The 27,067-nt window shown below is 40.6% G+C and overlaps 5 protein-coding genes across 8 annotated transcripts; 2 read left to right on the forward strand and 3 right to left on the reverse strand.

Moving 5' to 3' along the window:
- Positions 1–603: 603 nt before the first annotated feature.
- On the reverse strand, positions 604–7,928 carry cdr2a (cerebellar degeneration-related protein 2a). Of its 2 annotated transcripts, none has more exons than XM_035614547.2 (7): positions 7,642–7,928; positions 5,716–5,828; positions 4,271–4,419; positions 3,937–4,113; positions 2,923–3,237; positions 2,474–2,744; positions 604–2,313 (listed from the first exon to the last, which is right to left on the reverse strand). In XM_035614547.2, the coding sequence occupies exons 1-7, from the start codon at positions 7,718–7,720 to the stop codon at positions 2,032–2,034; spliced, it is 1,386 nt and encodes a 461-aa protein (XP_035470440.1). In that variant the 5' UTR covers positions 7,721–7,928; the 3' UTR covers positions 604–2,031. The 2 variants fall into 2 exon arrangements, with proteins under 2 accessions (XP_035470440.1, XP_035470441.1); XM_035614548.2 differs by having other exon boundaries at positions 2,474–2,747; positions 7,642–7,926.
- A 298-nt stretch (positions 7,929–8,226) lies between these two features.
- mfsd13al (major facilitator superfamily domain containing 13a-like) lies at positions 8,227–13,641 on the forward strand. 2 transcript variants are annotated; one of them, XM_035614550.2, is made up of 7 exons: positions 8,227–8,723; positions 9,383–9,697; positions 9,796–10,224; positions 10,610–10,764; positions 10,861–10,944; positions 11,205–11,348; positions 11,881–12,046. In XM_035614550.2, exons 1-7 carry the CDS (start codon positions 8,547–8,549, stop codon positions 11,909–11,911), a joined length of 1,335 nt encoding a protein of 444 aa, XP_035470443.1. In that variant the 5' UTR covers positions 8,227–8,546; the 3' UTR covers positions 11,912–12,046. The 2 variants fall into 2 exon arrangements, with proteins under 2 accessions (XP_035470443.1, XP_035470442.1); XM_035614549.2 differs by having other exon boundaries at positions 8,229–8,723; positions 11,903–13,641.
- Positions 13,056–15,578, reverse strand: si:ch211-139g16.8 (immunoglobulin superfamily member 6). Its single transcript, XM_035614551.2, has 6 exons — positions 15,423–15,578; positions 14,916–15,242; positions 14,719–14,819; positions 14,595–14,630; positions 14,240–14,335; positions 13,056–14,075 (listed from the first exon to the last, which is right to left on the reverse strand). Exons 1-6 carry the CDS (start codon positions 15,517–15,519, stop codon positions 13,941–13,943), a joined length of 792 nt encoding a protein of 263 aa, XP_035470444.1. The 5' UTR covers positions 15,520–15,578; the 3' UTR covers positions 13,056–13,940.
- Positions 15,579–16,474: 896 nt separating this feature from the next.
- Positions 16,475–22,338, forward strand: LOC118288452 (ER lumen protein-retaining receptor 2). Its single transcript, XM_035614552.2, has 5 exons — positions 16,475–16,766; positions 18,998–19,098; positions 19,190–19,348; positions 19,483–19,735; positions 20,935–22,338. Exons 1-5 carry the CDS (start codon positions 16,676–16,678, stop codon positions 20,967–20,969), a joined length of 639 nt encoding a protein of 212 aa, XP_035470445.1. The 5' UTR covers positions 16,475–16,675; the 3' UTR covers positions 20,970–22,338.
- A 342-nt stretch (positions 22,339–22,680) lies between these two features.
- LOC118288778 (lipid droplet assembly factor 1) lies at positions 22,681–24,385 on the reverse strand. Of its 2 annotated transcripts, none has more exons than XM_035615251.2 (5): positions 24,228–24,385; positions 23,923–24,022; positions 23,646–23,814; positions 23,399–23,532; positions 22,681–23,222 (listed from the first exon to the last, which is right to left on the reverse strand). In XM_035615251.2, exons 2-5 carry the CDS (start codon positions 24,007–24,009, stop codon positions 23,178–23,180), a joined length of 435 nt encoding a protein of 144 aa, XP_035471144.1. In that variant the 5' UTR covers positions 24,010–24,022; positions 24,228–24,385; the 3' UTR covers positions 22,681–23,177. The 2 variants fall into 2 exon arrangements, with proteins under 2 accessions (XP_035471144.1, XP_035471143.1); XM_035615250.2 differs by having other exon boundaries at positions 22,681–23,225.
- Between the last annotated feature and the right edge of the window lie 2,682 nt (positions 24,386–27,067).

Consider the following 27,067-nt stretch of genomic DNA (forward strand, 5'->3'; position numbering starts at 1 on the left):
AGGTGTAATCACATAACATAAATACACTGGTTACTGCTGAAGAAATTATGACCATAAATAATATTTTAAAAAATGGGGTTTATGTTTACGTCATGATCCGTCACTGGTGATGCTTGTCTCTTCTTGTCGTTTGGGACGATTTCAGCTAATCTATACTTTTGTGAATCCAGTTTTCCTGTCACGCGTATTAAATCATTTTTACAAAATGTTTGGTCTAACTCAGGTGTCTGCTTTGCTGATGCCTTTGTCAAATCCTCTGTGTACGCAGGCAGGGTTATGCAAACCCCTTGTCTGGAGGTTTAATGGTTTGGGGGCTACAGTAGTTTAAAGCAGGGTGGGGAAATCTCAGTTACGTAAAACCTTATTATGAAGAGAAAAGCACCTTGTTAATTGTTTATACACTAGGGAAAGATGTTCTGGAGGAGAGAAAATGCTTTCACCTCTGTTGTTAAAATTAGATTTTTCTACCTCACACTGCAACATAGAGATGCATTACATTTTTCCTAACTGATGAAATGTGATAATTAATTCCCATGAGGGGAGGAAAGGGCGAAACATCTCAGTGATATTGTCTATGTACTGTTGTCAGAGACTGGACATTGATAAAACTTAACAGGAAAGTTTTTACTAGTTAGTTGCAAGCAAAAACACGTTAGTCCTAAAGTTATACAGTACAGTGATGCCTTCTGCAGCAGTATACAGTCCAATTCACAGCTTCAAAAAAGTAAAATAAAAATATTGCTAAATGCCCCAACAATGAGCATCACATCACAGGGAGGGTGAGAGTGAAATTCAGCCAATAACAGCTGGGGTCAGGAAAAAAATAGATTTTTCCTCTATACAGTACAAGAGAAAGTTCCCTTAACAGCTACAAGGAACTTTTGGATTAAGACTGAATGGATTAAGAGAATAAGCAGTTAACCGGATCAACAACATTTCTTTTCACATTTCCACATCGAGAGTTGAATGTCAAGCCAGAAGAAATATTACGACATTTTGAGGCAAAGGACATTGTTTATAATCAAGGTAACATTTCTTTTGTGCATTCCATTTACCTCTGTATTATCTGTATATCATTATTTTTCCAATCACCTGTGTCAGACAGAATATTTACAACCACAGAAAAGCACCTCAGTGTACATTTGATTTCACTTTCAGTCACACTCGACTGAACAATCTGCTCTAGACATTTAGCAATGAAGAAAATAAATAACATTTCATCCTCTCTAAACTTATTAGAAAAATAAATAAACAGAAAAAGCTATTCAGTCCTAAAAAAGTGCAGGGCTGTTATGTGTAATAATGGTATAAAGACATTCGTCGCAGGTCAAGCTGCGCAGACAGGAAACAGGACGCACAGACGATAACAAACAATCTTTCCACAGAAATTTCTCTGGTGACATTCTAATGACCCTCAACTGATGAAACTATAGCCAACTTACAAAAACCAACTCAAACTAGCTGTTGAGCTAATTATCATAAACTCCTGAGTCTTAAATTATTGCATGGCTACAGCTTTTAATCCTATTACAACATTCCAACATTTCTGTTTACATAAGTCATAACAACTGCATGTTCAACTTTTCTCATCACAAACATTATTCAATGTGTGTGTTTTTTCTCTGAATACTGTTGCAGTTGGACATAATACTTAGTACTAGTGCATGTTCATTGAAATGAAGATATCTCCTTATACAACACATCTTTACTATCAACAGTTGGACTTTGGAATGTATTCTTGCGTCAAATCTTACAGCTGCTTTACATTAACAAATTTTTTAACACCTCTTTTTTTTAAATGGACGTTATTAAAGGGACAGTGCTGACTGACAAAAGTAAAGGTGGGTCAACATGACAGGAGATAAGAGGATTGCAGCGTGTCTAAGACGCACAATGACTGAGTGTGCTCAATGCAGCTGCACTCTCTGGATATTATTACTGCAAAGTCACCACAAAGTTTCCCCTGAATTAAAAACTTTGAGAGACACAAACGACTGCAAGTCCCGTGTCTCAGGATGACGATTAATGCCATCAATGGGCAGAGCTATGGGAAGTCGTGTCCCTGTCTGCACAACTGTTCTCGCCGAGGTCCTCTTTGGTCTTTTGGATGCAGGTGAAGATCTCTTTGAACAGAGCTTTGTACTCAGGCTGTTGGCCATCCTCCAGCACCAGTGTCAGATCAGACAAAGCTGTGCTGGACCGGCGGCGGCGTGTCCGATTGCTCGCGGGGGGGCAATGAGATGTCTGGACGGCTTTATGGCTGAGTCCGTCTGTGGCCTGATGGCATCGCTGCAGGAGCTCGTCATATTTCACCTAGACAACAGACATATCTTTTAAATGGTGTTGACTTCTTTACACTACACAACTGGTAAAGGACAACACTCTAAGAGGGGAAAAGGGTCATGTTGAGCAACAAACCCTCTAAATCTTTATACTCCTCATGCATCAACTGTACTAAATTTGCAATGAATACCTGCAGTGCGCTGTACTGTGCATCCACCTCATTGAGCAGAGAGATGCCCTTCTGTTTGACCGCCTCTGCTCGTCTTACGCACAGCTGCTCGTGACCACGGCGGATCTCATCTGGGTTTGATGCTCTCAGGACGCTGTCACTGTTACACCTCTGTCGCCTGTATCGTCCCTGCTCCTCATTCTCTACCTTCTCCTCCATGTCGCTCTGCACCAGGCTGGGCTTTTCTTCTGAGGCAAAGAATACCGTTTCAGGCAACAGAAGTTGGTCTGGCCTGCTGACACAGGTGGGAATGGAGGGAACATTGAGGCTTAAGTCTCAAGAAAATTACACACCTGATAATGGCCCATACTTGTGCTGTAAATCTAATGTTGTCAAATCTATTGAAAGTCATAAAAACAGAGCCAAGATACCTCAGTTTGAATACAGTCCGTAATTAATTCACTCCTAACCTCTTGGCACAGTCGGCGCGCCACAGATGCCGCAGCTGCTCCACTTCAGCCTCCAGCTCTTTCTGCCTGGCCCAGCAGCCCGACAGCAGGGACAGCCGCTGCTCCAGGCCTTCGTTCTCACTGGCAGTCATTTCACTCTCCCGCTCTGCTGCCTCCCTGCGGCTTCGCTCCACAGCTATCTGGACCTGAAGGGTCTGGACGGATCGCTGGAGACTCGCATTCTCCTCCTCCGGGTCTTGGCCTCTGTCTCGGCCGTAGAAAGAGCCCTGAGGTGACCAGAGTCCGTCCACACGCAGAGCATCATGGGATAGGTGCCTGAGCCAGGACGGGTAAGTCAAGGATGGGTAATGCCCATGTTAGAGCAACATCACTTTCAGAAAAATAAATGCTTTACATAAAAATAATCTACATTGTGGATGGGAATTTCATATTATTCATTGTTAAATGTCTCTGTCAATGAAACTACAAGTCTTTATTCATGATGCTAGATTTCAGTGATTTCACTGTGTCTCCCCACTCCCCAGGGTACCGTTTCTCTCCACAGCACAACAATACATGGGAAGAAAAAAAGCCTAACCCTAGTGTTGTGCATGTATTAGTATGCTGCTGACATTGGGGCAGGATTAACTTCCTCCCTCTTTGGATTATGCCTAAAGAAGGCTGGTCTGGATCTGGGTGACCAGGTGTCTGGTTTACATGAAGGCGCTGGAACACCAGTGCAATGAGGTTCACAGATGATCGGACAACAGACAGGAGCTCTTTCAATTGAGATGCTTTCAAATACCCTTCACAGCCCCTGATGTCAACTGATGCCGTGTTCTCAATATGTTTCTGGAAAATCTACAACAACATTTACAAGGAAACTCGTGGGTCTTTATCGCGCATTCCTGACTAAATCAACCATGCAATCCCTGCTTGAAAAATAGTTAGTTTTTCACATCCTATAGTCCTACTATTGGCAATATAATGCAGTGTGAGCAATAACCCCCCCCCCCCCACACACACACGTAATACCTGTCATGGTGTAAGTCGTAGAGCTCTTTGAGACAGGACACGCTCTGTGCTCCGAGGTTGCGTCGCTGCTCTGACAGCTCTCTTTTCTTTCTCTCGGCCTGGGACGCCTTGAGCTCGTCCACCTGGGTCTGCAGCTCGTCCATGTTGGTCTGAAGACCGTCAACAGTTTCTGTTAGACTGTAGTGGAAAGGAGAGAAAACATGATGAGGTTCTGCATTTACTCAGACATGCTATACGTGGTTTGTTGAATATTATCTTCTAGACGTCATGTCAAACTGACTGGGTGATTACAGTAGATACAATATGTCAAATATGATTTCACTGATGACCTGACCTGTGGATCCTCTGCTGGGCCAGGCGGTTGTCCTGCACTAGTCTCCGGTTGCCTTGCTCCAGGTCCCTGGCGGCCGAGTCAAGCTGCTCATACATTTTGGCGTGTTGGTCGTTCATCTGACGCAGCAGGTCCACCTGCTTCGCGAGGTACTGGTACACAAGTGACAGAGTTAGAATGCTTTAAGTCTCCCAGTTTGTTGAGGTATCTTCAATAAATTACTTGTGTGGAGCCGAGTTCATTATACATTTCAAAATCAGGAAAAAAATGTAAAAACACTGGTTCCAGCTTCTCCAATGTGAGGAGTGGACTGCAATTGTTTAGTTTATATATATATGTATTGTTCAGTATATACAGTGAACATTTTGGTGTTTTCAGATAAATGGTCATATTTATATATTGTAATATATATTTATATATTTAAAGACAAACCATCTTAAAAAAATACAGAAGTGATTATGAAAATAATTGTTAGGAGCATTCTCTCACATAGAGAGATATACCGATATGAGTTTAGTCCAATATTAACATCATGCCCTTTTGAATCATTAAAACCACCCACAAAAAGAAAGTCAGGAGGACAGGATATCACGTTTTATATCCCAGGCTGATGCATTTTTATTAGGAGCCTCATAAAAGGACATGCATATTGGAGAAGGGAGCGATAACATGAGTCTGTGGGTTATATTTGAATGATATTTGAATGTTAAATATAGGCCTATCTCCTGAGTTCAGGACATCACCAAAATTACTTTTTTCTCGGGCGGAGATCAATGCAGCCATGTGTCTGCTGCATTTTCACAAACAAGAGGCTCAGCACTGAACCACATTACGATGTTCAGGTGGGTGCAAAAGCTTGAGATGTTAATCATTAGTGGAATGAGCAAGACCAGCAGCGGACGCTAGCGCGAGAATGAAGGTCAGAGAGATATATGGGGATTATCATATCAACCTCAATAAATCCTGAAGCCACCAGCTCTCTCGCTGCTGTAAACAAATTAAGGCTCTTATCATTGTTGACCCGCTGAATGCGATGCCCTCACCTCTACCAAGAACAGTGCCCCGCTGCTTGAAAGGTGGACTTAACCTAGTTAATCAGACTCAAGAGTTTAATCGAGGGAATCTAGGTTTGATTATTCCACATGAAAATCTGATTCATATTCTGTATTTTGACCCATCTAGCCTGTTGACTAGTTGCAGTCCAACAAATAAAAGAACAAAAACAGAAGCTTAATAATGATCTTCATTCAAAAAAGGTGGATGGTGGCAAAAAAAGCCAGCGGAATTTTTCCTAAAATTAGGGAGATACACAGGATCAATTGTGTCTAAGGCTCACTAAGTCGGACTGGTACGGATTAGCTTCAACTATAATAACGAGAATAACACGGTTAAATGGACATTGCTCGCTGTCATGCTGCGATTAGCTCCTCCTTCGTAAAATGTATCACCTCGATCTCCTGCAGCTGCTCCTGGTTGGTGGAGTACATCTGCTGGAGGGCCTGCTCCAGCTCATGGTTCCTGTCCAGCAGGGTTTTCCCCAGTTCTGCTGCCAAATGGAGATCTGTCAAAGCACAGGGGGGAAAAAATGTAAACACATGATCCAAGACAGTTTCAATGCCCAAACACAGACAAGTGCAGGTCTCACACACGACTCATTGTCTCACTCTATTCATATTTGACACTGCTGCATCACAGAGGAATCCAAGGCATTCCTACCTTCCTTGTGACACTTCCTCTCACTACCTCCTCTTAACTTCTGGATGGATTGTCCCTCTGAATTATGTCTAACATGTACAGTCATGTAAGTTAGTCTCAAGTTATAACAAGTATATGCCCAAGGATTTTTGACTCAAACGTGACAAGTGTCCACTAAATAACAACCTGGAGGCCCTAGAGTTGGTAGCGAAGGGTAGAATGCAGCACAAACTACATCCGCTGTTGGAAAAATACCTCACATCCCCTCCTAAAATCTGCTTGTCAAACAGTAGAGCAGGACAGAGTCAGGACAGCAACTCAGGACTGATTTTTTTCCTACGATAAAACCAGGCTTCTTACTTCTTACTAACAAAATAGGCGCATCTAACAACTCCTTTCATCGACGATTAATGTGCCAATTATTTTCTTGATGGATTTTTTCTTTTTCCATTTCCATTTGACATCTACCATGGAATCTTTATTTGAAGAAGCAAATGTTTGACATTTGTGCTTGAAAAAGGGCTGAAACAATGTGATGATGATCTAAGTGGTTGCAGATACTTTAATGGCCAATTAGTTAACTGACGGGTTGACTAATTCATTACGCTTTATTTTAGACTGACAGGTTAATATCAGTATAACATTTTAACTGTAATTGTAATTGTTTCCAAATGCTAAATCATTCCGCTACTGTTCAGTGTTCTCTTGCACTTCTTAGACCTTCTAAATGAACATCTGTCTGTATCTATCTCTTTATCTCAAATCCCTGTATTTCTAACATACCTCTACTTCAGGGAATACATACAATACAAAGTATATTAAATGAACGATTCATTTTATTCTAATATACAGCAAGCAAGCAAAATCCAGCATCATGCCATACAATGCATATAAAGTGTAGTAGCGGGAACGATAATTGTTCGGTGTAAACTATAATCAATATATATTACAGAGTTTGGCTCGAGTTTTTCCTCAGGTTTATATTTTGTTCTTGTTATACCGTATATCCTCATGTCCATTTTAGTTTCTGTCATTTCATGACTGATGTGACTTGCTCCTATTAATCAGAAAACAATCGGCACATAGGACCAGTGACAGCCTCAGGAAATCCTCAGGATGTCTCAGCTTCTACCCCCATGACCACTGAGAGTCTGTGTGGAGCCATTCACTCACTTCATCTGTGAGCAGCGGTACAGATTCCTTTTGTGCTACTTTAAACTTCTAAGTTACTACTCTTCAGACCAATATCATACATTTAAATTTTTTTTAAAGTTGATATGAAAAAAATTGCATATTATTACAGATTTTTTTTTAAATTCTACTTTCTGACTTGTGACCTCCTCTTCTGATGTCACAGATGTTTATGATTTATTTTTGACCCCTTATTTGACATTAAGAGTAAAGGTTAGAGAAGAGCTTGTGTAGCAGAACTTATGATTTGTAACTTTCCCCCAAACTTCTTTCTGTGAAACCTTTTGTTATTGTCTCATGCATTAAATGCGGTGGACCTCTTCAATAAAAGCCAGATCACACAAGTTTTTTGCTTATTAAAAAAAAGCATGCAACACAAGACAGCTGATGACCAGTCGTGTCATGTCATGTCATGTCGTGTCGTGTCGTGTCGTGTCGTGTCAGCCCTCGGAGCTCAGGGTGGGACCACTCAGCCGCGCGGCTCCTACCGTGCTCGAGGTCCTGCGGGTGGTGCCAGGACTCCGCGCTCTTGTCAAACTCTTCCTCCAATATCATGTCAGTTAACATTTTGACAGCCGCGGGGCGAGCGACGACTCCACCTGTGCGAAACCCGACACACCGGTGTGTGTGTGTGTGTGTGTGTGTGTGTGTGAGAAGTGGGGCAGCTCGACCGCCGCCTACCGCCGTGTGTGCAGGAGGGTGAAGTGCATCGCCCCGGCGTGGGAGCAGCGTTATAAGGCCGCCGTCTCTACAGCAACGTGGCAAATATCTAATACCCGACAACATCCGGTAGGTGGCAGATATAGGATTTTTTTTTTTTTTTTGATTAACTGTGAAATCGCTCTCCATTTTATTTTTAAATGTACAGTTTACAAACAAGCACGACGAGCGTGAAGAAGAAGAAGAAGAACGGTTTAATTTTTAAAAAAATATTATTTGTGTTATTGTTTTAGTTGTCGTTACTTCCTGTTTTCAATTGACAGACATTTTGTATGGGCAAATCAAAAAGCAGCAGTTGTAGGCCAATAACGCCTCGGGCCAATCAGGTGTTCGCTTGTTGTCTTCAGCCCCCGCCCCCCCGCCCTACCTGCTCCACTTTCACATACATCGTGTTTGACAGGTTTGACAGGAACTTCACTTTGCTTTGGAATACTTTTCCTGGTTTAGTCAGTGCTCCATTGAACTCCATTCACTGGGACTCAAAATCAATCTCAGGACCGACCGCGTGTTTTCTTCTTCTTCTTCTTCTCTGGAGTATTGATCAAATGCACACTTCCTGCTGATAGCAAACGATGCTGATCGGGGCCAGCGTGACGTAGATAATATCCTCGTTCCCAATACTTCAGTCTGCGAAGTTACATGAGTGTGTTTGGAGAAACTCGGCTCCGCAAGGATGAAGGAGATGAACGTGTTCCGACACCTGATCAACTTTGGCGTCAACCCTGCAGCTCTGGCCTACGCCATGACAACGCTGGGATCTACCATGATCAACAATATATTCAGCTTCTACTATGTCAAACTCTTCCTCAATAAGTACAAGATCTCAGAGGGGGCATTCCACCAATCACAAGTGAGTATTTTCCTCTCTGACACATTTTTCTTATGCAAATGCATTATCAATATCTGTGGGCAGTGCAACTTCCCAGGGCCTCAGGTAAGATAAGATAATCGTTTATTAGTTCCACTATGGGGACATTTTCCATGTTAAAGCAGCTATGCGGGTAGTAAAAATAGAAACATGAGTAAAAAAAAAAGTAACAAATAAGTATGCGTGCAATATAAACAAATGTAAAGAACAATATATACAGTGCAAACTGTAAAAAAAAAAGGCCATGCCACTATACAGCGATCTGACAACTTGAAAATTGTGTGATCGTGTTGTACAGTCCAACAGCAGCAGGAAGGAACGACCTGCGATATCTCTCCTTCAGACACTTTGGGTGTATCACTCTGTCACTGAGGGAGATGCCTATAATGCTGTGATGGTGTCCTGCTGTTCTTGGCTTCACACATGGCTGCTTGTCGTCTCATCCGAGCCACCGTCTTAAGCCGAAAGCTGCAAATCCTCACATTTCAGAAGCAAATGGAGCAAGACATTTTTTTTGTGTTACTCAAAATATTTGCTGCTGATGATGATTAACTAATTGATTGGTCATTTTCACAAATAGGGTTAGGGTTAGGATTATCATCTTTTTTAATTGAATGATCTCGTGAACTTCCCCTCCGCAGGTGGTGTACATGATTTGGAACGCGGTCAATGACCCTCTCTTCGGCTACCTGCAAGATAACTCCCGGGTGCCTTGTTTCACCCAGCGACGCCTCTCCATCCTGTATGGCGCTGCCTTCTACTCACTGTCTTTCCTTCTGGCCTGGTTCCCATGGCGCTCCTACGCCCCCGGTGACTGGCTGAGCGGCTTGCATTTGATAGTGACTCTGTGTGCTTTTGACGGCATGCTGACTTTTGTGCTGCTGGCACAATGTGCATTGTTTGCGGAGATTTCCAGCCAGCATCAGAGCCGACTGAGACTCATAAAGTACAGCCAGGTAAGGACTTTGTATACCAAAAATGGAATTCCTCTTTCTTCTTTGTACGTGATACAAATTTCCTTCCTTCTTACATTCCGTCTCTTTTAATTCCCCAGGTGGCCTCTCTCATTGGCTCCTCCAGCATCCTTTTCTGTGGTTTGCTGTCCAAAAACATGGAAGACTTTCCGGCCTTCCAAGCCTTCACAGTGCTCACTGCTGTCCTAAGCTGCGGCTGCATGCTCTATACAGGCCTCTACAGTGAGAGCCGCTTCGATAACAAAGGATCGGAATCCGATGCCCCTGAGGCTGTTGACAAGACGTCCCCTCAGTCAGTGTTTTCTGTCTCCTCGTTAAGAATATTGATGTGGCAAATCCTGACCAATCGAGACTTTCAGCTATTTGTGCTCATGAACTTCTTCCAGGTTTTCCTGTTGACTTTCTTTAACAATTTTACCATGATATTTGCGGAGCACTTAATCCCCCCAGATGCACTTCCATCTCTGGCCAAGAGCATCATGTATGGAGCAGGATTCATCTGTCCACAGGTAATGTCCTCTCAGTTGTCCGTTTTTAATAATTTTTAAATGGGAGGTTTGGCACTGGTGTATAATGATCTGTCAAACAACTTCATTTGCTTTTGTCCATCGCTTTACCTCACAGGACAATATTGACCATTTTGCATGGTTAAGTCTGTCCACATTGCATGTCCTTCCCTCACAATACTCCTGACTTTATTTTTTTTATCATATATTTTCGGAACATTTGTTTTTTGGCTGCCCTCGTTCATTCTCTCTCAGATGTCAGAGCTCTGTATAAGCACCTGAATGCGCCAGGGAAACCCTTTCAAAATACTTGATATACTAGTCTAGAGTGTTCTACTTTGTGTTTTGCTTTGCGTTGTTCCTATACTATTCCTTATCTCCTTCCCAGCTGTTGGTATTGAGCTGTCAGAGTCTGCTGCATGGCCTTGGCTACTACAAGATCATCCTCTTCACTTTCTACATAGAGGCTGGATTGGCGGCTATCATGCTAGCACTTGGCCCTCAGCACTACTATTTTATGGCCTTTTATCTCACTTTTAACATGTAAGAGGTTAAATGACTTGTTTCCATAATCACTGTATCAAATCACCCCAGTTTGTTTGAATCATAACTGCACTGTCACCTTTGTCTCCCATGCAGGGTTATAATTCAAGCAGCCTTCAGTCTTTTCGGCTTGCCTTTGGCTGACATCATCGACACAGACTTGCAGAGGTACCAGCGCAGGTAAAAACAAAAACAAAACGTACAAATACATAATTTTTGATGCAGCATTGTTTTACGAACATGTGTTTTTACAATACCACATACATTTTTTTAGCATTAGGCAATATCCTGCTTTTCTGACCTGTGCCACATAAATTGACATGTCTAATGAAAACAAATAGTCTTTTCTTGTCCTTTTTATAATGAAACTAATTCTGTTCATTTTATCTTCATGTTTCGTTATGTCATGATTTTCTCCACCCCTCAACCCCTGTCTACAGTTCCCCTCTCTCCTCGATGGTGTTTGGGACGAATGCTCTGTTCACCAAGCCGGGCCAGTCCCTGGCCCCTATGTTAGTGCTCAGCATCCTCAACCAGTATGGATATGAACAGCTGAAGGAAGTAGTGGGGAAGTCAAATCCAAGGTACAGACACTATCTTGCTTTAAAAAAACTATTTGAGCCAAAAAAAGTGAGTCCAGCTAAAACTGATGTTTAGACAGGGCTGATGGACGGACTGCAGTGTCTGTTCACATTCAGAATAAGTGGACTGTTTCCTAATTCTGCCCCCTCCATATTTTAATGTGAATAACTTTTTAATGTGAATATATATTAATTCCTTTTAATATTATACAAGTAGTTATGGTTTTTTGATGATGCACTGATGGTAAGCCCTGGATCTGAATGTTTAATCTATTAATTTTGAATAGTTTGTAATTTATCAAACATTTGTTTTGAATCATTGATATTGAGTTTGATGTCCAACCCTCTCTGCGGCCCTTAGTTTCAATTTACCCATTTATGGTATGAAAAAAATTACCAATGTATCCAGTTCCCTGTTCAAACAAAAACTTAAACTTCACCGATAAACTGTTTGATTAAAAGCATAAAAATTTGATTTTTCCTTAATCCCTGCAGTTATGAATAAATTTAAAAATACAAACACTTTGTGTCTTAGACAAAAATCTTCTTCTTTCCAGCGCCCTTGACAGCCTCCACAGCGTGATGTTCTACTTGGTGTGTCTGGTGCCAATGTGTGTCGCTGTGGCGCAGGTCCTGGCCTGGAGGCCGTTTTCCATCCGCAACAGTCACACAGTGGACACAAAGTACATTGACAGCTAATGTCAATGTTTCAATGGTAGTTGATTTACATTTCTTTAGCTCGGATTTGGGAAAAATTCTTTATTGCTGAGTGAGAGATTACGTTGAATGTAATGTGTATTAAAGTGTTTTCAGACATGAACTATGTAAAATTTCCTGAAGATTGGGTCCAGACAGTTTGCCTTTCACCTATGACGAATGAGCAGGAAATTGTCAGAGTCAGACCTGGACACACACTAACAGGGACATTTCTTGAGCGTTCTTTGGGGTCAGCCAGGGCAGAACATGCAAGAGGCAGGACATGATGATAAAACTGACATTTTGTCTGTTTAGAAATTTTATTAGGGAGCCGTTTTCAGACATGTTGCCGGAAATTTACGGGAAAATTGGGTAGAGTTTGCTGTTCGCTTATGAAGAACGCAGCAGCAGAGTGTCCGAGTCAGATGCATTCACAACAGCAGGAACATTTTCTGGAACATTCAGGCGAGAGGTGGTGCCGGGGTAGAGCGCCCACACGCTTGCCATGGTCTTCTGAATATTTTCCAGTTGAATTCTCACATGAGCTCACTTATGGGCTGGCAGGAAAAGTTCTTCATAATATCCAGAGCAACATTTGCGAATGATTGCATTCTTTTGTACATTTGACATTTGCACATACAGCCCCATACAGCTGCTTTCAGTGAAAGTCTGAAAGCAGCTTTACTGAATATTTGAGAGACTCATAAACTGCACTGTATGGATGCAGTTTATGAATATGTACTGTATTCTGCAAATGTGTGTTCACTGACACCAAGTATATACATATCAGCCATGCTATATAAAGAGGAGAGGCCTCCATCACTACCAAAGACGGTTTCCCTCCATTGAAGCTCTAAAAGCTAACGGTCCAGAGTGCTGTAAATCATTTTGATGATCAGACATGTATTTAAATCTGTGTTGCAGATGTTCAGTTTACTGTAGAATTCAAACATCAACACTAAGGATGTTTGGATGAATGGTTAAAAAAAACAACTCAGTTGTCTTTGCAAGAAATTCACATCACAGCTTTTTATTTGAAAATTGCACATATAAAAATTCACCTTGACCTTTTAAGTAATTTCACTAAATTCTAATGTCATTAGAGGGATCTGGATTCTTTCCGTTGGTATTTGCAAAGGGAAAAAAAGAGATGAACATCGCTGAGCAGAATGTGTCACCATGATAACTGAAAAACATATTGCCTTACTGTAAATCACTTGTATGACAGGTGATTTGTTTAGAACAACTTCAACGCCTTTCCTAATTTAAATTTGTGTATTCTAAGCTGTATTGAATATACAGTTGTCTGTAATTTGCCTTTTTTTGTTATTGCATGATTAATAATGATCAACTTTCTATGGTAAAATTGTATCTTTTGGTTTAGTTTCCAAGATTTTTGATTAAATGTACTGTAAACTACACAACTACAAGCTGAATATGACTTACATTTTTACATATTGCATGTTTGTTATTTACTTATGTGTCAAGGATATGTGTCATACAGTGAAGTTTGTACGAACAGCTTTATTTCTATTCTTGCACACTTGCTCTTCTGATCTGATCAACCATTTATCCTGACAATAAAAAATAATTTGTACTACTTTTTACTCGCTATTCATACAATCTACTTAATGGCTTATTATTCTAAATTTATGGAAGAAAATTCACATTGGAGTCCAAAAAAAAAAATGTCTGACCAGTATTTGTGAATAGAATTAGATTTTTGTGTCTTTGTTCAAGGTGACCACCGTTTTTTTTTTCTTTTTTATTTAATGAAATACAACCAACAGGATGTAGATAGAAATACAAACAGCATAAGGTCACAACTAAAACTGAAACAAACTTGTGAGCAAACTTGAATCCTCTGCCGATGGGCAGTCAATTTCCTCAGTCACAGTCTCAGTGTCCTCCTGTCACATGTTTCATGGCTTTGAAATTTCCCCCCAGTTGAGATGATGGAGGTCTGACTCTGTCATTTAATTTGACATTTTGATAGATGCCATCAACTGAGCTTTTGACTTCTGTACTTGCAGCCTGCAATTAAGTCATACGTCATATGAAAATTATGAAAAAAAAAGACAATTATCAGATTAGCGGGGAAATATGCTGTTACACAGACAATGCACTTTATAAGTGTCGTGCTTACTCAATCGGCCTGTTGACAAAATCTAACCATAGTATGCTGCAATAAGATTTACCTCAACTTGGGAACTGTTCTGGCCCGCAGTATGTTTCCTTCTGTTCTTCATTTCTTGCAGCACATTGCGGAAACTTGTTTTTTTTGTTGAACATTTCTGTTTGAAAAGATGAGGAAAAGTTTATTAGGACACAGATATTTGGAGATTTGTCCTTCAGTATATATTTTCAAAGAATAGCAACAGTGAACAGCTGCTCTGTCATTTTTGGTGTTAAAAAAGCCCTTTCTGGACCGCACATAACACAGGCCTGGGTTCCTGTTCCTCTTTTTGCTTCCGTGGGCTTTTCCCCATTTCGATAAACAGTTAACATGTCAAACAACAAATTAAAACAGAAAATCATACACTTATCTACAACCTTGTTGGTTTTGCACATTCTTCTGTTGCAGCCAGACTAGAACAAAGGAAGAGGTTATTTTCACTTCAGTAAATGTTTAGTCTGGTTGGTCTGAATTTGAAATAATTGTGTTGAAGTTAGGTACCTTTTTTAAAATGATAAGTGTCACTACTGCCATGCTGTAGATGACTAAAAGGACGAATGATAACCACAGAAGAATGTCCCTTGCCATTGTTTTAATGTGTCCTAAAAACAAAAGAAAAAAAGTATGTACTAATTAATCTTAATCAAAGCTTCCAGACATCTGTGCCTAACCTTTAAAATATTTTTTCCTTCTCTTACCTGTCACTGTAAGAGCAGTTCCCGACCCTACATGATGTAAGCCGCTGGTCGGTGGCTCAAGCCACACTGCGGCACAGTGGTAGATCCCACTATCATTAGTATTAAGAGACTTGATGTGTAAAGATGCTCCGTCCAGTCTGTATTTGAGAGGATTGTTAAGGTTGAGACGAAGATGGGAATTTTCTTTGAAAACAAACCACCCATAACGCCAGCCTCTGGCTGGGCAATTTGAACTGATATTACAAGGCAGAATGGCGACTTGTCCTGTTTTCTGCCGAATTTCCTCCCCTGGCTGTGTTATGCAGCCTATTGCATTTCCCGTGCTCTCTGTGAAGAGAAAAATTTAATAGACATCAAATCCCCAAATTTCTAGGACAGAAATAATCACTGAACTATGCCTGAACATGAGCGGTGATGCCTTATTCTTATTGTTTATGGGGAAGAATGCGAATTAGAAAACATAATTCCCTAAATATAATTCTGGAAAGGATAGGGAAGACATTTTACCTGTGACTGGCAGGTGAGTGAGCATCAGAGAAAACCATAACAACCGCCTCATGTCTGCCACTTGAGAGCTTGTGAATGATCGCATTATTCCTTGCATGATGTCTAAATGGCTGACAATATGGGAAGTGAGTATACTGCACTTCCCCAGCACTTGGTTCCTTCTTATTTAGTTTGTTCCTGTACTATGCAACTGATTGGCATTACTGGCTTTTCATGAATATGAGGCATTTCAGTATATATTTACATTAACAAGACAGGATAATGACTCATGGTATCAAGTGCAAGTAGATTGGATATTTAAGACTGAACTATTAAAGATGAGTGTGTCAGTTTAAAAAACAAAATTCTCTATCATTGCTAACAGGAAAGCACAAGTTGCACATTTAGCTGGTTGTTACCTAATATGAACTACATTACTACAATCATCTCTGTGTGTTGGCACTGTAATCGAACACACACTATTGTAATATATCCTTTACAAATTGGCAATGTAGACAGACTGCCTGAAAATGTACTTTATCTATTGTTTTATTTTGAAAAAATTATATATGTATATATGAAGGGTAAGTTCGTCGTGGCTCTTTAAAGACATTGTCTTAAGACTGGATCTAAACAAATATATATTAAACAAATAATTCATATAACTACATAGAATTCTGCTTTCCCATAAATGCACAACTAATAATAATTAAACTACAACATAAATAGCCTATCAGTCAGGGACATTTAGTATTAAGTGCCTTTACTTTTGATACTTTAAGGACATGTTCCTGATGATAGTCAAATCATTTTACTTTAGACGGATTTTGAATGCAGGACTTTTACTTTTTTTAAACTTCATTTAGAATCTATATTTTTACTAATTTAAATAATAAAACACGCAGTAGTTCTCGGGATAAGAAAATAGATAACTGAAGATTGAAGGACTGGTCCCACCCTCGTGGATACACGACTCAAGTTTTCAGTCCACGTCGGTTCAGCTCGTCATGGGCGGGTCATCTCGGGCTGTCAGTCAAGAGTTTGGTCCAATCCGAGCTTCTCCGTGTGTTTTCTCACGCCCCCTTCCACGTCGACCCGCACCTTCGCCATATTTTCGTTCACGTTGAGGACCCGCAGCGCTGTTTGCCACCGAGCTGAGAAGGTGAAGCCTCCGCACGACACGGCACAAAGTGCGAAAAGGGGAGATACCTCCGAGCTGAAAGAGAACGTCTGCGTTAGCTTCCTAGCTGCGTCTGCCTGCTAATCCTGCGACCATGAACATCTTCAGACTGACAGGGGACCTCTCTCATCTCGCAGCTATCATCATCCTGCTGCTCAAAATATGGAAAAGCAGGTCATGTGCTGGTAAGCAGCAGCAACTGTGCTTTTCCTACTGTTGTTGGTTTACTTTGCCTCTCTTTCCATTGCCGAAATGGTCTTTTTTTCTTTAGCTGTGTCCCCTCTCTCACCCAGCATGCTCTACGGTAGCTAGCCACATGCTAACGTTTCCCACTCATTCATTTTGAGCCAATGGCTAAACGCGTTAGCAGTCAATGGGCTAACGACCTGGTACAAACTGCTGTTTGCACTTCTACCACGTCTACTGCAACATTTGCTGTGGACATAACGGCTAAATGTTGAACTTGGTGGCAACAATATCCAAATGTAGCTTAGCATTAGCCCTCTCAGTGTCAGTGGTGTGTTAGCTAAACTGTGGGGTGAGGACTCTGGTGTCTGCGGCTTAGTAGATGAAAGAGTAAAATAATGAAAAGTGGAATTATAAATAATTTTACTCGCTTCAACACACACACACACACACACACACACACACACACACACACACACCACGGCTCCTATGACTTGAGGTTCGGTGCTCTACTCTTTTGGTCTGGCTTCTGACGTGGCGTTCCACGACGCGGTACGGAAGTGGCTAAAATAGTTTGTGGTAATTTCAGTGTTTATTTTTCTTACAGCTCTTACAAACGTTAGTTATGAGCCGCACGAAATGGTTTCTAATGTGCAGTCTGGTCCCAGAGTTTTTTTTGTATACACTCAGTCTATGGCTATGGATCACAAAGCTGCGGGGTTTAGGTTCAAAGTTACCGCAGGTCATTTTAGGCAACAGGTAACTGATAGATTGTTGTGTTTGTGTGTAAGTTAGGTTCTCGTGGTTACTTATTTCGTTTTACTTATTTGTTTAGGGATAAGGTGAAATGGCCATGTTACAGAATTATATTCAAACATTTTTTTATATACAGCAAAATTTTAAAAATGTGCCTCAACAGGCTTTTCAATCAACACATGACACCCTCTATCATAAGACCCATGAACAGAGAAAATGTCTAGCATCAAGCAACTTTTGATAAACCTGATAAGTATGACTACAAATGATGTGAGGGCAGATGTGAGCACTGATTAAGTGTCTAAGGCAGTGGGTCGCAGGGCCATCTTGACTGGGTTGCGGATCTATGCGTGAATTTTATATATATATATGAACCACAAAGCACGACAAATCTACGGAATAACATTAAAGAAAATATTTTTGATGTAGCGCTTTTATTTTGAAGGACACACGTTTCCCCAGCAAGTGCGCATGCGTCAGAGTAACACGCTCTCGAGCGTTTGTAAACATTGCTAACTGGCCAAACGCAAAACATGACACAGACTACATTAAATACGTATATTTTGGTGAGTAACAATTTTTTGGAAATTTGGTTCGCGACCTAATTTCTAAGCCAGAAGGTGAGTCTTGAGGCTAGACCAGTTGAGAAACACAGTCTTAGAGGACCTGCTTATTCTTTAAAGGTGGTGGAGGGGCTGGAGCCTGTCCCACAAAGTGTTGGTTCAAAGCCGATAAACATCTCAAACAAGTCCCTTAACTATTATACACACATAAATTGAGACAATCGGCCACACTCGCACACATTCCCCCCAATGGGTAGTTTCCAGTTCACCCAACCTTCATGTCTTTGGGCTGTGGAAGGAAAACAAAGCACCTGCAGGAAACCCACAACCATTCTTGCTGTGAGGAGATAGTGCTGAGCATAGTGCTGAGCATGCAGCATCTTGCTGAGCTCATTTACAAGGTTAAAACGGTTTTGTTTAAGTGTAAGAGAGGGTCTGGAAGGGATGTCATTCTCTGTTCCCCTGAAAAGTCAAATTAATTTTAAGTAATTTTTTTTGTATTTTACAAATAATGCCAAGCAGAAGTCATTTAAGGTCACTTTCTGTATACACCTTATTCCTGTATAAAAGATTGTGGATGAAACTTAACATGATTTGTGACACCCCCCCCCCCCCCCCCCCCCCCCCCCCAACCAGTAAATCTAGGGAAAACAGTGCTACCATAACATTTTTGATAAACTAGAATATTTTTAAGTAAATCTGATTCTGCTTCAAATTGTATACACACTGATATCTTGTTTTTAAAAGTCCAAGTGCAGATAAATATTCACCATTTTTCCAGTAGAGGTCATTGTTCAACATGGAAAAGCAATATGATTCATTCATATACTAGTGAAGCCATTAGGAAGTTGCTCATGACTTTGGTGTACTTTAAACCTAAATGGTTAATGTGCTTTTATGTGTTTTTTAAGGTATCTCTGGAAAGAGCCAAATCCTGTTTGCTATTGTGTTCACCACACGTTACTTGGATCTGCTCAGCTCCTTCATCTCCCTCTATAACTCATGCATGAAGGTAAGACCCCAGTCACACACCTTTTCCAAAGGTCTCCTATCATTCCAAGTCCCCTGAATGATGTGCGGAATGATTCTGTGTTGTTCACCAGGTGATCTACATCGGTTGTGCATATGCCACAGTCTATCTGATCTACATGAAATTCAGGGCTACCTACGATGGCAACCACGACAGCTTCCGGGTGGAGTTCCTGGTTGTTCCCGTTGGAGGCCTCGCTGTTCTCATCAACCACGACTTCTCTTTCCTAGAGGTGGGTTCAACTACTTGTATTGCCACCAAAATGTGACAGAATTAACTGATTAAGGAGCTAACCATCATGGGAATACTTATGTAAACGTGAGTTTAATACCATTCCTGCTCACTTCAATTAAACTCTTTCATCAGATCCTTTGGACGTTCTCCATCTACTTGGAGTCGGTGGCAATCCTTCCTCAGCTCTTCATGATCAGCAAGACTGGCGAGGCGGAGACGATCACCACCCACTACCTGTTCTGCCTCGGCCTGTATCGAGCCCTCTACCTCTTCAACTGGATCTGGCGTTTCTACTTCGAGGGCTTCTTTGACATGATTGCTATTGTGGCCGGTGTGGTGCAGACTATCCTCTACTGTGACTTCTTCTACCTTTATGTCACCAAAGGTGGGTTCTCTACTGGTTTCATCCATAATACGAGCACCTGATTAGATTCTGTTTAGATTCTGGGGTGCAAATTATTATTATTTATGTAACGCTTATTATTATTCTTAATCTGTAGGATTTTTATTTTTTGCGCATTAAATATAATATTAAATGACAATTTTTTTTACAAAGTTTTAAACATATGTAATGTATCCCTGTTTAAAATGGGGTCACAAGATGTTCACATGTCCATACGTACCGCATCCTTTTGAAGCATTCTTTCTTAGAGTTCAGAGATAAGGGACAAAATCCACAGCCCTTGTGCCCTGACTGACGTCATTACACAGTTCAGCTGAAGCTAATATGTGGCTTTTGGGTTTGATCAATGAAGTGGGTCTTTTCCAAAGTTACGACCTTTCAGTAAAAAATTCCGTCTTTGTGTTCATCTCCCTTCACGATAGTTATGCTAGGAAACACAGTCCCTGGAAACACACAAGGAGAATTTTGTACTAAAAGGATTACAAATTTGGAAATGCGCATTTCATTTGACTTTGACTAAACGTAAGAATCTATTTTTTTCTCAAAACCAGGACTGTGGATTTTGTCCTTGACTTTCATTCAATCACATTAGGGAGCAAAAAGTTGTCGGCAATGAAGTCAGTACAGTTCAAGACCCTAATTTTAACATAGTTGCAGTGCAAATCATTCGTACTAGTGTTCTTCTGATTGCCCCGAAAACATTACTTGTGTTCAGCTTTATTTACATTAGTGCTGCCACGTGTAATAATATTAGGATGAGAAAATAGCATTTGTTATTGGGGACAAATGCCCTGAATCAAATTATTTTGGCCCCGATCCCAAACCCTTTAATGCTCCTTAATCTACCAGAACAGAGCCCGATCCATTGCTTACGGTTTATATTTTGTATCATATAATATATCTTATTTTTTAATGTGAGATACTTAATCCAAACACTAAAGGTCCTGATTAATAGTTGAAGTTTATATGCTTACATTTTTTATACACGAATATAAAGGTTTAACGAGAAGAATACAACTCTTGCAACTGGCGTGACGTGATAAGCTAGAGAGATGATGTATCACTGTCAGAGTAGATGGAAAACTTTGAACACAAATCAAGGAGTGGCCCTTAAAAGCTCCTCGAAAACGGAAAACTCTGATTCCTACTTGACAACTGTCCAACCTTTTCTCATCCCTCAGTGTTGAAAGGCAAGAAGCTGAGTCTGCCTGCGTAAAACATGGAAGAATGAGATGGCGACTCCCTGCAGGCTCGGGCTGTGTGTGTGTGGAGATGACATCGTGGAATCTAGTGACCTATAGCAAAGGATGCCTGAGACAGAGAGCCAACTAACGGGGAAAAACACTAGTCTTCTTGATGATTGCTGATTGAACTGGTTAATGCCAACAAACACCAGAGCTGGACAAAGATCATCCCAGATCAACCTTTGGATTTCTGTGTTCAGCATCTTGCCTTAAACTTCTTTTCATTGCTGTTCAAATTGGAGAAAAGGCTTCTTCCTATTTTTTTTTATACATGCGAGGTGTATACGCATTTTTTTTTTATTTCTTATTTTTATAAAGTCACAAATGGGGTTGTCTCTGAGAAATACCTTGTTTGCCTAGGTAATGAAATGCACAAATGTACAGTCTTATTAAAGAGTGAGATAAAGAGTAATGTATCCGAGTGCCTGATGAGGATTATGTTCGTTTTCTCACAGTTTTCTGCTTTTTGTTTTACTTAAGGATTTTTTTTGTCTCAATAATTTTATGCATATGCTGTAACACCTGCTCTTGGAAACATTTTAAAGAGGCCAACACACATCACACACACACGCACACACACGCACACACACACACACACACACACACACACACACACACACACACACTCACACACTTATATCTCCTTCTAATATCTTTCAAAACGTTTTAAAAAGATTTTTCTCTCCTCAATCAGCTTTTATTTTTAAAAACATACAACTCCTTCAGTTTAAGATGTAACCTGTAAGATACTTTTCTTAAATGCCAGCAGTCATGTGGGTATCTCATTTGGAATTCAACTTTTCATGTGGTCTTTTTTCCTCCAGCTTACTGTATTGAAGAAGCCACCATGCAATGCAATCATTCTATAGATTTCATACAATCTTTAAAGAATGCTACGTTGCATTTCGGATGAAGAGATAGCACAAACTTTGTTTCTGTCACTGTTGCACTCCAGTAACAAACGCATGAACACCTAACAGTGATATGTCTGTTATCTGGAGGTAAAAATCACTGATGTCACAGTAGAGAAGTAATGACTGAACACAGATTGAACTTCTCATGAAGGGATGAGAAGTGTGCAGATGTCTGGCATTGAGGTTGACTGGTTGAGACGTTTCACTTGTGAACTGAGTGTTTGGAGTGTGAACAGTTCAACAGATCTGACATTGTGCTGCTCAGTAATTGAATGTGGGTAGTCATGTTGTCCAATTAACGCATTTATATTACATTTAAATGCCTCAACCTTTTCAGAATTGCCATTCCTAAAGGATTATTTCAACTTTTTATGTCACTTTTGTTTTTTGCATGATATCACCTCCATTAAAGATTTTATGAAAATCACCCACCAGTGCGTCTGTGTGATTATTGAAGTAATGCAAGCACTAATACGTGCTTTCATTCACAGAAAAACATATTTTTAATTTGGGTTACTTGGATGTTTGTGATTCAGATTTTAACACTGGAAGGCATTTTGAATGAAGGGGAAAGAGTACAAGTTTAGGATTAGATGAAAAAAAGAAATTTGAATGTTTTTGTTGTGAAGTAGTCTTCTCCAGGCTTCTTTGTAACACTAGGCAGCGTTCACCTTGATACCAATTTAGCATTTTACTCCCAAGAATGTGTTGTTCTGGGTCCATTAATATTTTACAGCCCACATGTTAGGACAGAAGACCAGAGCAGAGGTTCATTCTGATGAGACTTTATTCAAAGCTGAATTGTTACAAAAGCAAAACATTCAACACACAACAACAAACATGGGCATGTGACACTTTTTATGGTGCATTTTAATTGGCCTTTTTCCTTAATACTTGAAAAGAGCTGCTATCTCAAGAATTCTGCATTTGGAATATGTCCAGATGAGGCTAATCATACGGTTGTCTGTATTTGGCTAATAAGGCACTTCATCAAGATCAGGCTTTCATGCATCTGGCTGTTATAGATATCATATAATAATTGTAGTATATATAGAAGGATCATGACACGTGTTTATGTTTAAGGAAATTTATAACAATATTCAGTAACAATATATTGACTTTACACCATCAGGGAGAAAACAGCAGATTCCAGACTCATATCACCACACATTCAAGGATCTGTGTCCTCAGTAGTGCTGATTTAAGGCTCCCAAATAGTCCATGATGAAAAGTTAAGAGAAGACGTGGAGAGCTCCTGCATTTCGTTCAGTCTTGAAGTTTGGAATCACTCTCCTTCTCCCGGACTTCAACCTGCTGGTAGGAATAATGGAGAAGAGAAGAAAATGAATACAGCATCTAACACCTAAAAGTCACCTGTTATACAGTGACACAGTAATGTGATGTGTATATATTTATACCATCTTAGAAGATACTGACATTACATATACAATAAAATCACGAGCTGAGTCTACAGTACTGTACATTACCTTGGGGTAATACTTGAGGATGTTGAAGATGGTTACACGAAAAGCACTTAAGATGAGGGAAACTACGACAGAGAAGAGGGCAAGGCCGGAGAGGACACACAGCAGGGTCAACCCTCCAGCAAACAACAGGAACACTGAAAGAAAAGAACAAATTAGTGGATTTGAAAATCAACTGTCGGTTGCAGAACCGTAAAAGTATATGTATATATCACAATGCCCAGGCTGATTTTGACACGGGCACACTTACCCTCAAAGAAAACGAAACCTATAGCCAACATTAAAGCGGTGACAAGAGCAAAACTGATGAAAAGTCCAACAGGCAGTGCAGCCATGGCGCCGAACAGCATCACCGTGAGAGCCGAGAAGGGATGGGTGCTGAGGTGCTGCACGACCCTTGTCTTCGTCACCTGAGCCACCTGGTGAAGACACTTGTCATTCAGCTGGGAGCAAATAAAGCAAATAAATGGAAATGGAACTATGACTTTTTTTTTTTAATTGATGCAGGTGATTATATTTGTTGCGACCTCTGAGTTGAAATAAAGGCGGGACAACAGCTTGGTCCATCTTCCCTGAGAGTGCTGAGGTTCAGTCTCACCGCTGTCGTGCTGCATCTCCACACCGTACCTGAGTGAAACATGGGAACTGGTGAGATCCCACTGACAAACTGGTTAAAAGTTACTCCAACAACACAGATTTACAGAGGTACTGTACAGCTGCAGATCTTCATTTGAATTTGAATTAAAAACAAAGAAGCCTCAAGCCTTCATGACTATAACCAGACAAAACTTACTATTAATGATATGACAAAGTTTAGCTGAAAAGTACAAACCTGAACAGTGATGTAGACCTGGTTTGAATCCTGACAGATGTCTGCTCACAACTTGTAACACTGTCCCTGTGTGTTTCCTCAAACACTCCAGCAACAGCAACTACAACACACCCTTTTAAAACACACACACCTCCTCCCTCCCTTCTCGTACTCCTCCTCCTCCCTCTTCCTCTTCTGCATTCCTGGATTAGAGACTCTGAAAGGCTTGCTGATATTATTACTGCCATCTACTGTTTACTAAACATGTTGCATGTTGTCACTGAACAGCAGTGCTGATGACACGAGTCAGATACTCGTGTGAAATATTCTTCTAATTATTGGAGAACAATTCAATCCGCATTTCAGCAAAAAAAAAATCAGATTTCACCCTAATTGGCGTTTGCAAGATCTAAGTCCTTATTACTAGGAATGAATGAATGAATAAATAAACACATAACTGTGCGTGGTTAACTAGAAGAATATATTTGCATGCATTCATCTTTCTAAAAAGAAATTCACTCTCATACTTAAGGATGCTAATAACTATGTTTTATGATGGCTACAGTGGGCCCTGGGTTCCTCCTGGTGCAGGACAACGCCGGGGCCTCATGTGGCCAGAGTGTGCAGGCGGTTCCTGGATGATGAAGTCATTGATGCCATTGACTGGGTCTCTCGTTCCCCTGAATCCAACTGAGCACCTATGGGACGTCATGTATCTGTGCATCCGCCGCCGCCGAAACATCACTTGTCTTTATTGGACAGTTGGTGAATTAGCAAGTGAGTTCAGGAACCTCTTTCTTTTGTTTTGTTTTCTCTCGGGTGAATAAAAGTGGGACACATTTTTTTAGCCGTGGAGCAAGGAATCAATTCTCTTCATGTTTGTATTAAAAGAAGATGTCAGCATCCAGTGCACACAACATTGAAATATGCTGCAGTTTGCATGTAGCAGCCAGTGACACTAATACACACACTACATGAAGCCCGCTGGTGTGTGATTCCCTGTGAAACATGCACACTGACTGACTGACACTGGGATTAATTGTTGAGACATTGCCAAGCCTGCCTTGTTACGAGGCAAATCACTGCAGTAGTTCTCCAGAAACCCAGTAGAGGGGGGTTCCCAACTCACGTCCCAGCTGTCAGAATTCAATGGCCCCTTAAAAGTAATGACAATGCTTTCTCCCTCTCTGCTCTGTGCCGCTATTAATTGGCATCCACGAGATTTCGCCATGAGGAGCGAGAGTGATCGGAATATTAATTGCCTGAACTTCACCACCGCCGCTGATTACTTCTTCAATCAGAGATGGGAATCGGCCGTCTTGCCACCACCAACCACAAATTGAGTTTATCCCCCAGAGTGTTGAGGGTAGCATTAGATATACAAGAGCACATGCGAGGGAAGTGGCAAGGTGATCTGTTTTGAACCACACCAAGAGAAACCCTCAGGGCCGGTGATAACAACTTATTTGGACCCTTTATTGCTGCTGGCCATTCTAATTGATCACTCTCCTTTGTATTGAGTACAGGGGAAGAGTTAGGTGAGAGAGAGAACAGTCTCCAGACTGCTAAACACAATGAACCCAGTGAACCAAGGCTTTGAGAGTTACAGAGTAGTGAGCTGTGTGTGTGTGTGTGTGTGTGTGTGTGTATGTGTGCATGTGCGTGCAGCTTGTGCATTTGCGTACACACAAGGAATTCCCAGTAATATGTCTCTACAATTTTTGCTGCTGTGTGACAGTGGAACCTCTTGTCTCTTGTCCTGTGCTCTGGAGTTTGCAGTAGCTTCGACTGCAGGTTGCCGCAATGCTCCCATCACATGATTTACTGACTGCTGACCCACACGTCAACCTACACTGCTTCGTTAACGAGGCCTGGCTGGACCTCAAATGTTCATCGGGTGACATCAGATTTGTTGAAGTCTTCATATTGGGTTACAGATGTGAAACGTACCGTTTTCCAGACATAATGACTGCAAACAGTATGTATTATGCTGTATAGCTGCACTGTTGGATACATTTTCCTCTGTCTTTCAACAGTTATGTTGAGTTATCTATGGAATATATAAAACTCATAGTCTGACAGCACATTTCTTGTTTAGTAAACTGCAAAAAGACAATTGGCATATTGTAAATACTCTACACAGTAATCGGACACAACATTAGACTTTGTAATGACATTACCAATTAAGCATGAGGGACTGAAATATTTCCCCCAGTATTTCATGTTTTTAATGGGATTATGTGTTATTCTCTGTTTCTGGGTTCTTTCTGGAGCCATCTCACTATTTAATAACCCACTGCTGCTGATGTGCCTTTGAGCAAGGCATTGAACCTTGCTGAAGGACAAAACCAAAAATTGTGCTAAATTATGTCACTTCCCTGTTCACTGTCTCAAAACCAAAACCAAAGAATAGCATTTAATAGTTTTTCTGAGGGTGTTGTGGGATTTTCCCAAACCCTTTTAGTTCCAATTTACACAGGATCAGATCTATTATGAAATAAAATATTACAAATTATTAACACCTTTTACCACTTCTATGAAACAATATGTTAAAACCTTCAATGTTATACACAATGTGCTGCCACAATGTTACACAACTGCCATTACCATACATTTTATTGTGGTGTTTCAAAACGTGATTGTCACAATTAATAGGGTAGTACCATAATAAACATATGTCCATGAAATGTATACAGTTGTAAATAACACATTTACATCTGTTTTGATTTGCAGAAAAGCTATAAAATGTCAAAAATTATAATCTCTGTTTTGTTATTTTTGCCAGGAACCTCATATGTGAAACTCATCTTATAATTTGCAGCTCACCAAACATTTCTCAAATAAAACATGGCCTGTGCAAT

This window comes from Scophthalmus maximus, chromosome 17, assembly GCF_022379125.1.
Source record: "Scophthalmus maximus strain ysfricsl-2021 chromosome 17, ASM2237912v1, whole genome shotgun sequence".
In the NCBI taxonomy this organism is placed as follows: domain Eukaryota; kingdom Metazoa; phylum Chordata; class Actinopteri; order Pleuronectiformes; family Scophthalmidae; genus Scophthalmus; species Scophthalmus maximus.

What these genes read in the sequence shown, in the direction of transcription:
- LOC118288452 (XM_035614552.2), top strand. Translation starts at nt 16,676, where the DNA reads ATGAACATCTTCAGACTGACAGGGGACCTCTCTCATCTCGCAGCTATC. An exon ending in GAAAAGCAGGTCATGTGCTG is followed by an intron (nt 16,767 to 18,997) that starts GTAAGCAGCAGC and finishes GTGTTTTTTAAG; the next exon opens with GTATCTCTGGAAAGAGCCAA. An exon ending in ACGACTTCTCTTTCCTAGAG is followed by an intron (nt 19,349 to 19,482) that starts GTGGGTTCAACT and finishes CTCTTTCATCAG; the next exon opens with ATCCTTTGGACGTTCTCCAT.
- mfsd13al (XM_035614549.2), top strand. Translation starts at nt 8,547, where the DNA reads ATGAAGGAGATGAACGTGTTCCGACACCTGATCAACTTTGGCGTCAAC. An exon ending in CAGGATTCATCTGTCCACAG is followed by an intron (nt 10,225 to 10,609) that starts GTAATGTCCTCT and finishes TCTCCTTCCCAG; the next exon opens with CTGTTGGTATTGAGCTGTCA. An exon ending in TTGCAGAGGTACCAGCGCAG is followed by an intron (nt 10,945 to 11,204) that starts GTAAAAACAAAA and finishes CCCTGTCTACAG; the next exon opens with TTCCCCTCTCTCCTCGATGG.
- cdr2a (XM_035614548.2), bottom strand. Translation starts at nt 7,720, where the DNA reads ATGTTAACTGACATGATATTGGAGGAAGAGTTTGACAAGAGCGCGGAG. An exon ending in GCCCAGCAGAGGATCCACAG is followed by an intron (nt 4,114 to 4,270) that starts GTCAGGTCATCA and finishes TTTCCACTACAG; the next exon opens with TCTAACAGAAACTGTTGACG. An exon ending in TACGACTTACACCATGACAG is followed by an intron (nt 3,238 to 3,936) that starts GTATTACGTGTG and finishes GTCCTGGCTCAG; the next exon opens with GCACCTATCCCATGATGCTC.
- LOC118288778 (XM_035615250.2), bottom strand. Translation starts at nt 24,009, where the DNA reads ATGCAGCACGACAGCGGTGAGACTGAACCTCAGCACTCTCAGGGAAGA. An exon ending in GCCTTTATTTCAACTCAGAG is followed by an intron (nt 23,815 to 23,922) that starts GTCGCAACAAAT and finishes TGTCTTCACCAG; the next exon opens with GTGGCTCAGGTGACGAAGAC. An exon ending in TCCTCAAGTATTACCCCAAG is followed by an intron (nt 23,226 to 23,398) that starts GTAATGTACAGT and finishes TATTCCTACCAG; the next exon opens with CAGGTTGAAGTCCGGGAGAA.
- si:ch211-139g16.8 (XM_035614551.2), bottom strand. Translation starts at nt 15,519, where the DNA reads ATGCAAGGAATAATGCGATCATTCACAAGCTCTCAAGTGGCAGACATG. An exon ending in CACTCACCTGCCAGTCACAG is followed by an intron (nt 15,243 to 15,422) that starts GTAAAATGTCTT and finishes TTCTCTTCACAG; the next exon opens with AGAGCACGGGAAATGCAATA. An exon ending in GAATGTGCAAAACCAACAAG is followed by an intron (nt 14,336 to 14,594) that starts GTTGTAGATAAG and finishes CTTTTCAAACAG; the next exon opens with AAATGTTCAACAAAAAAAAC.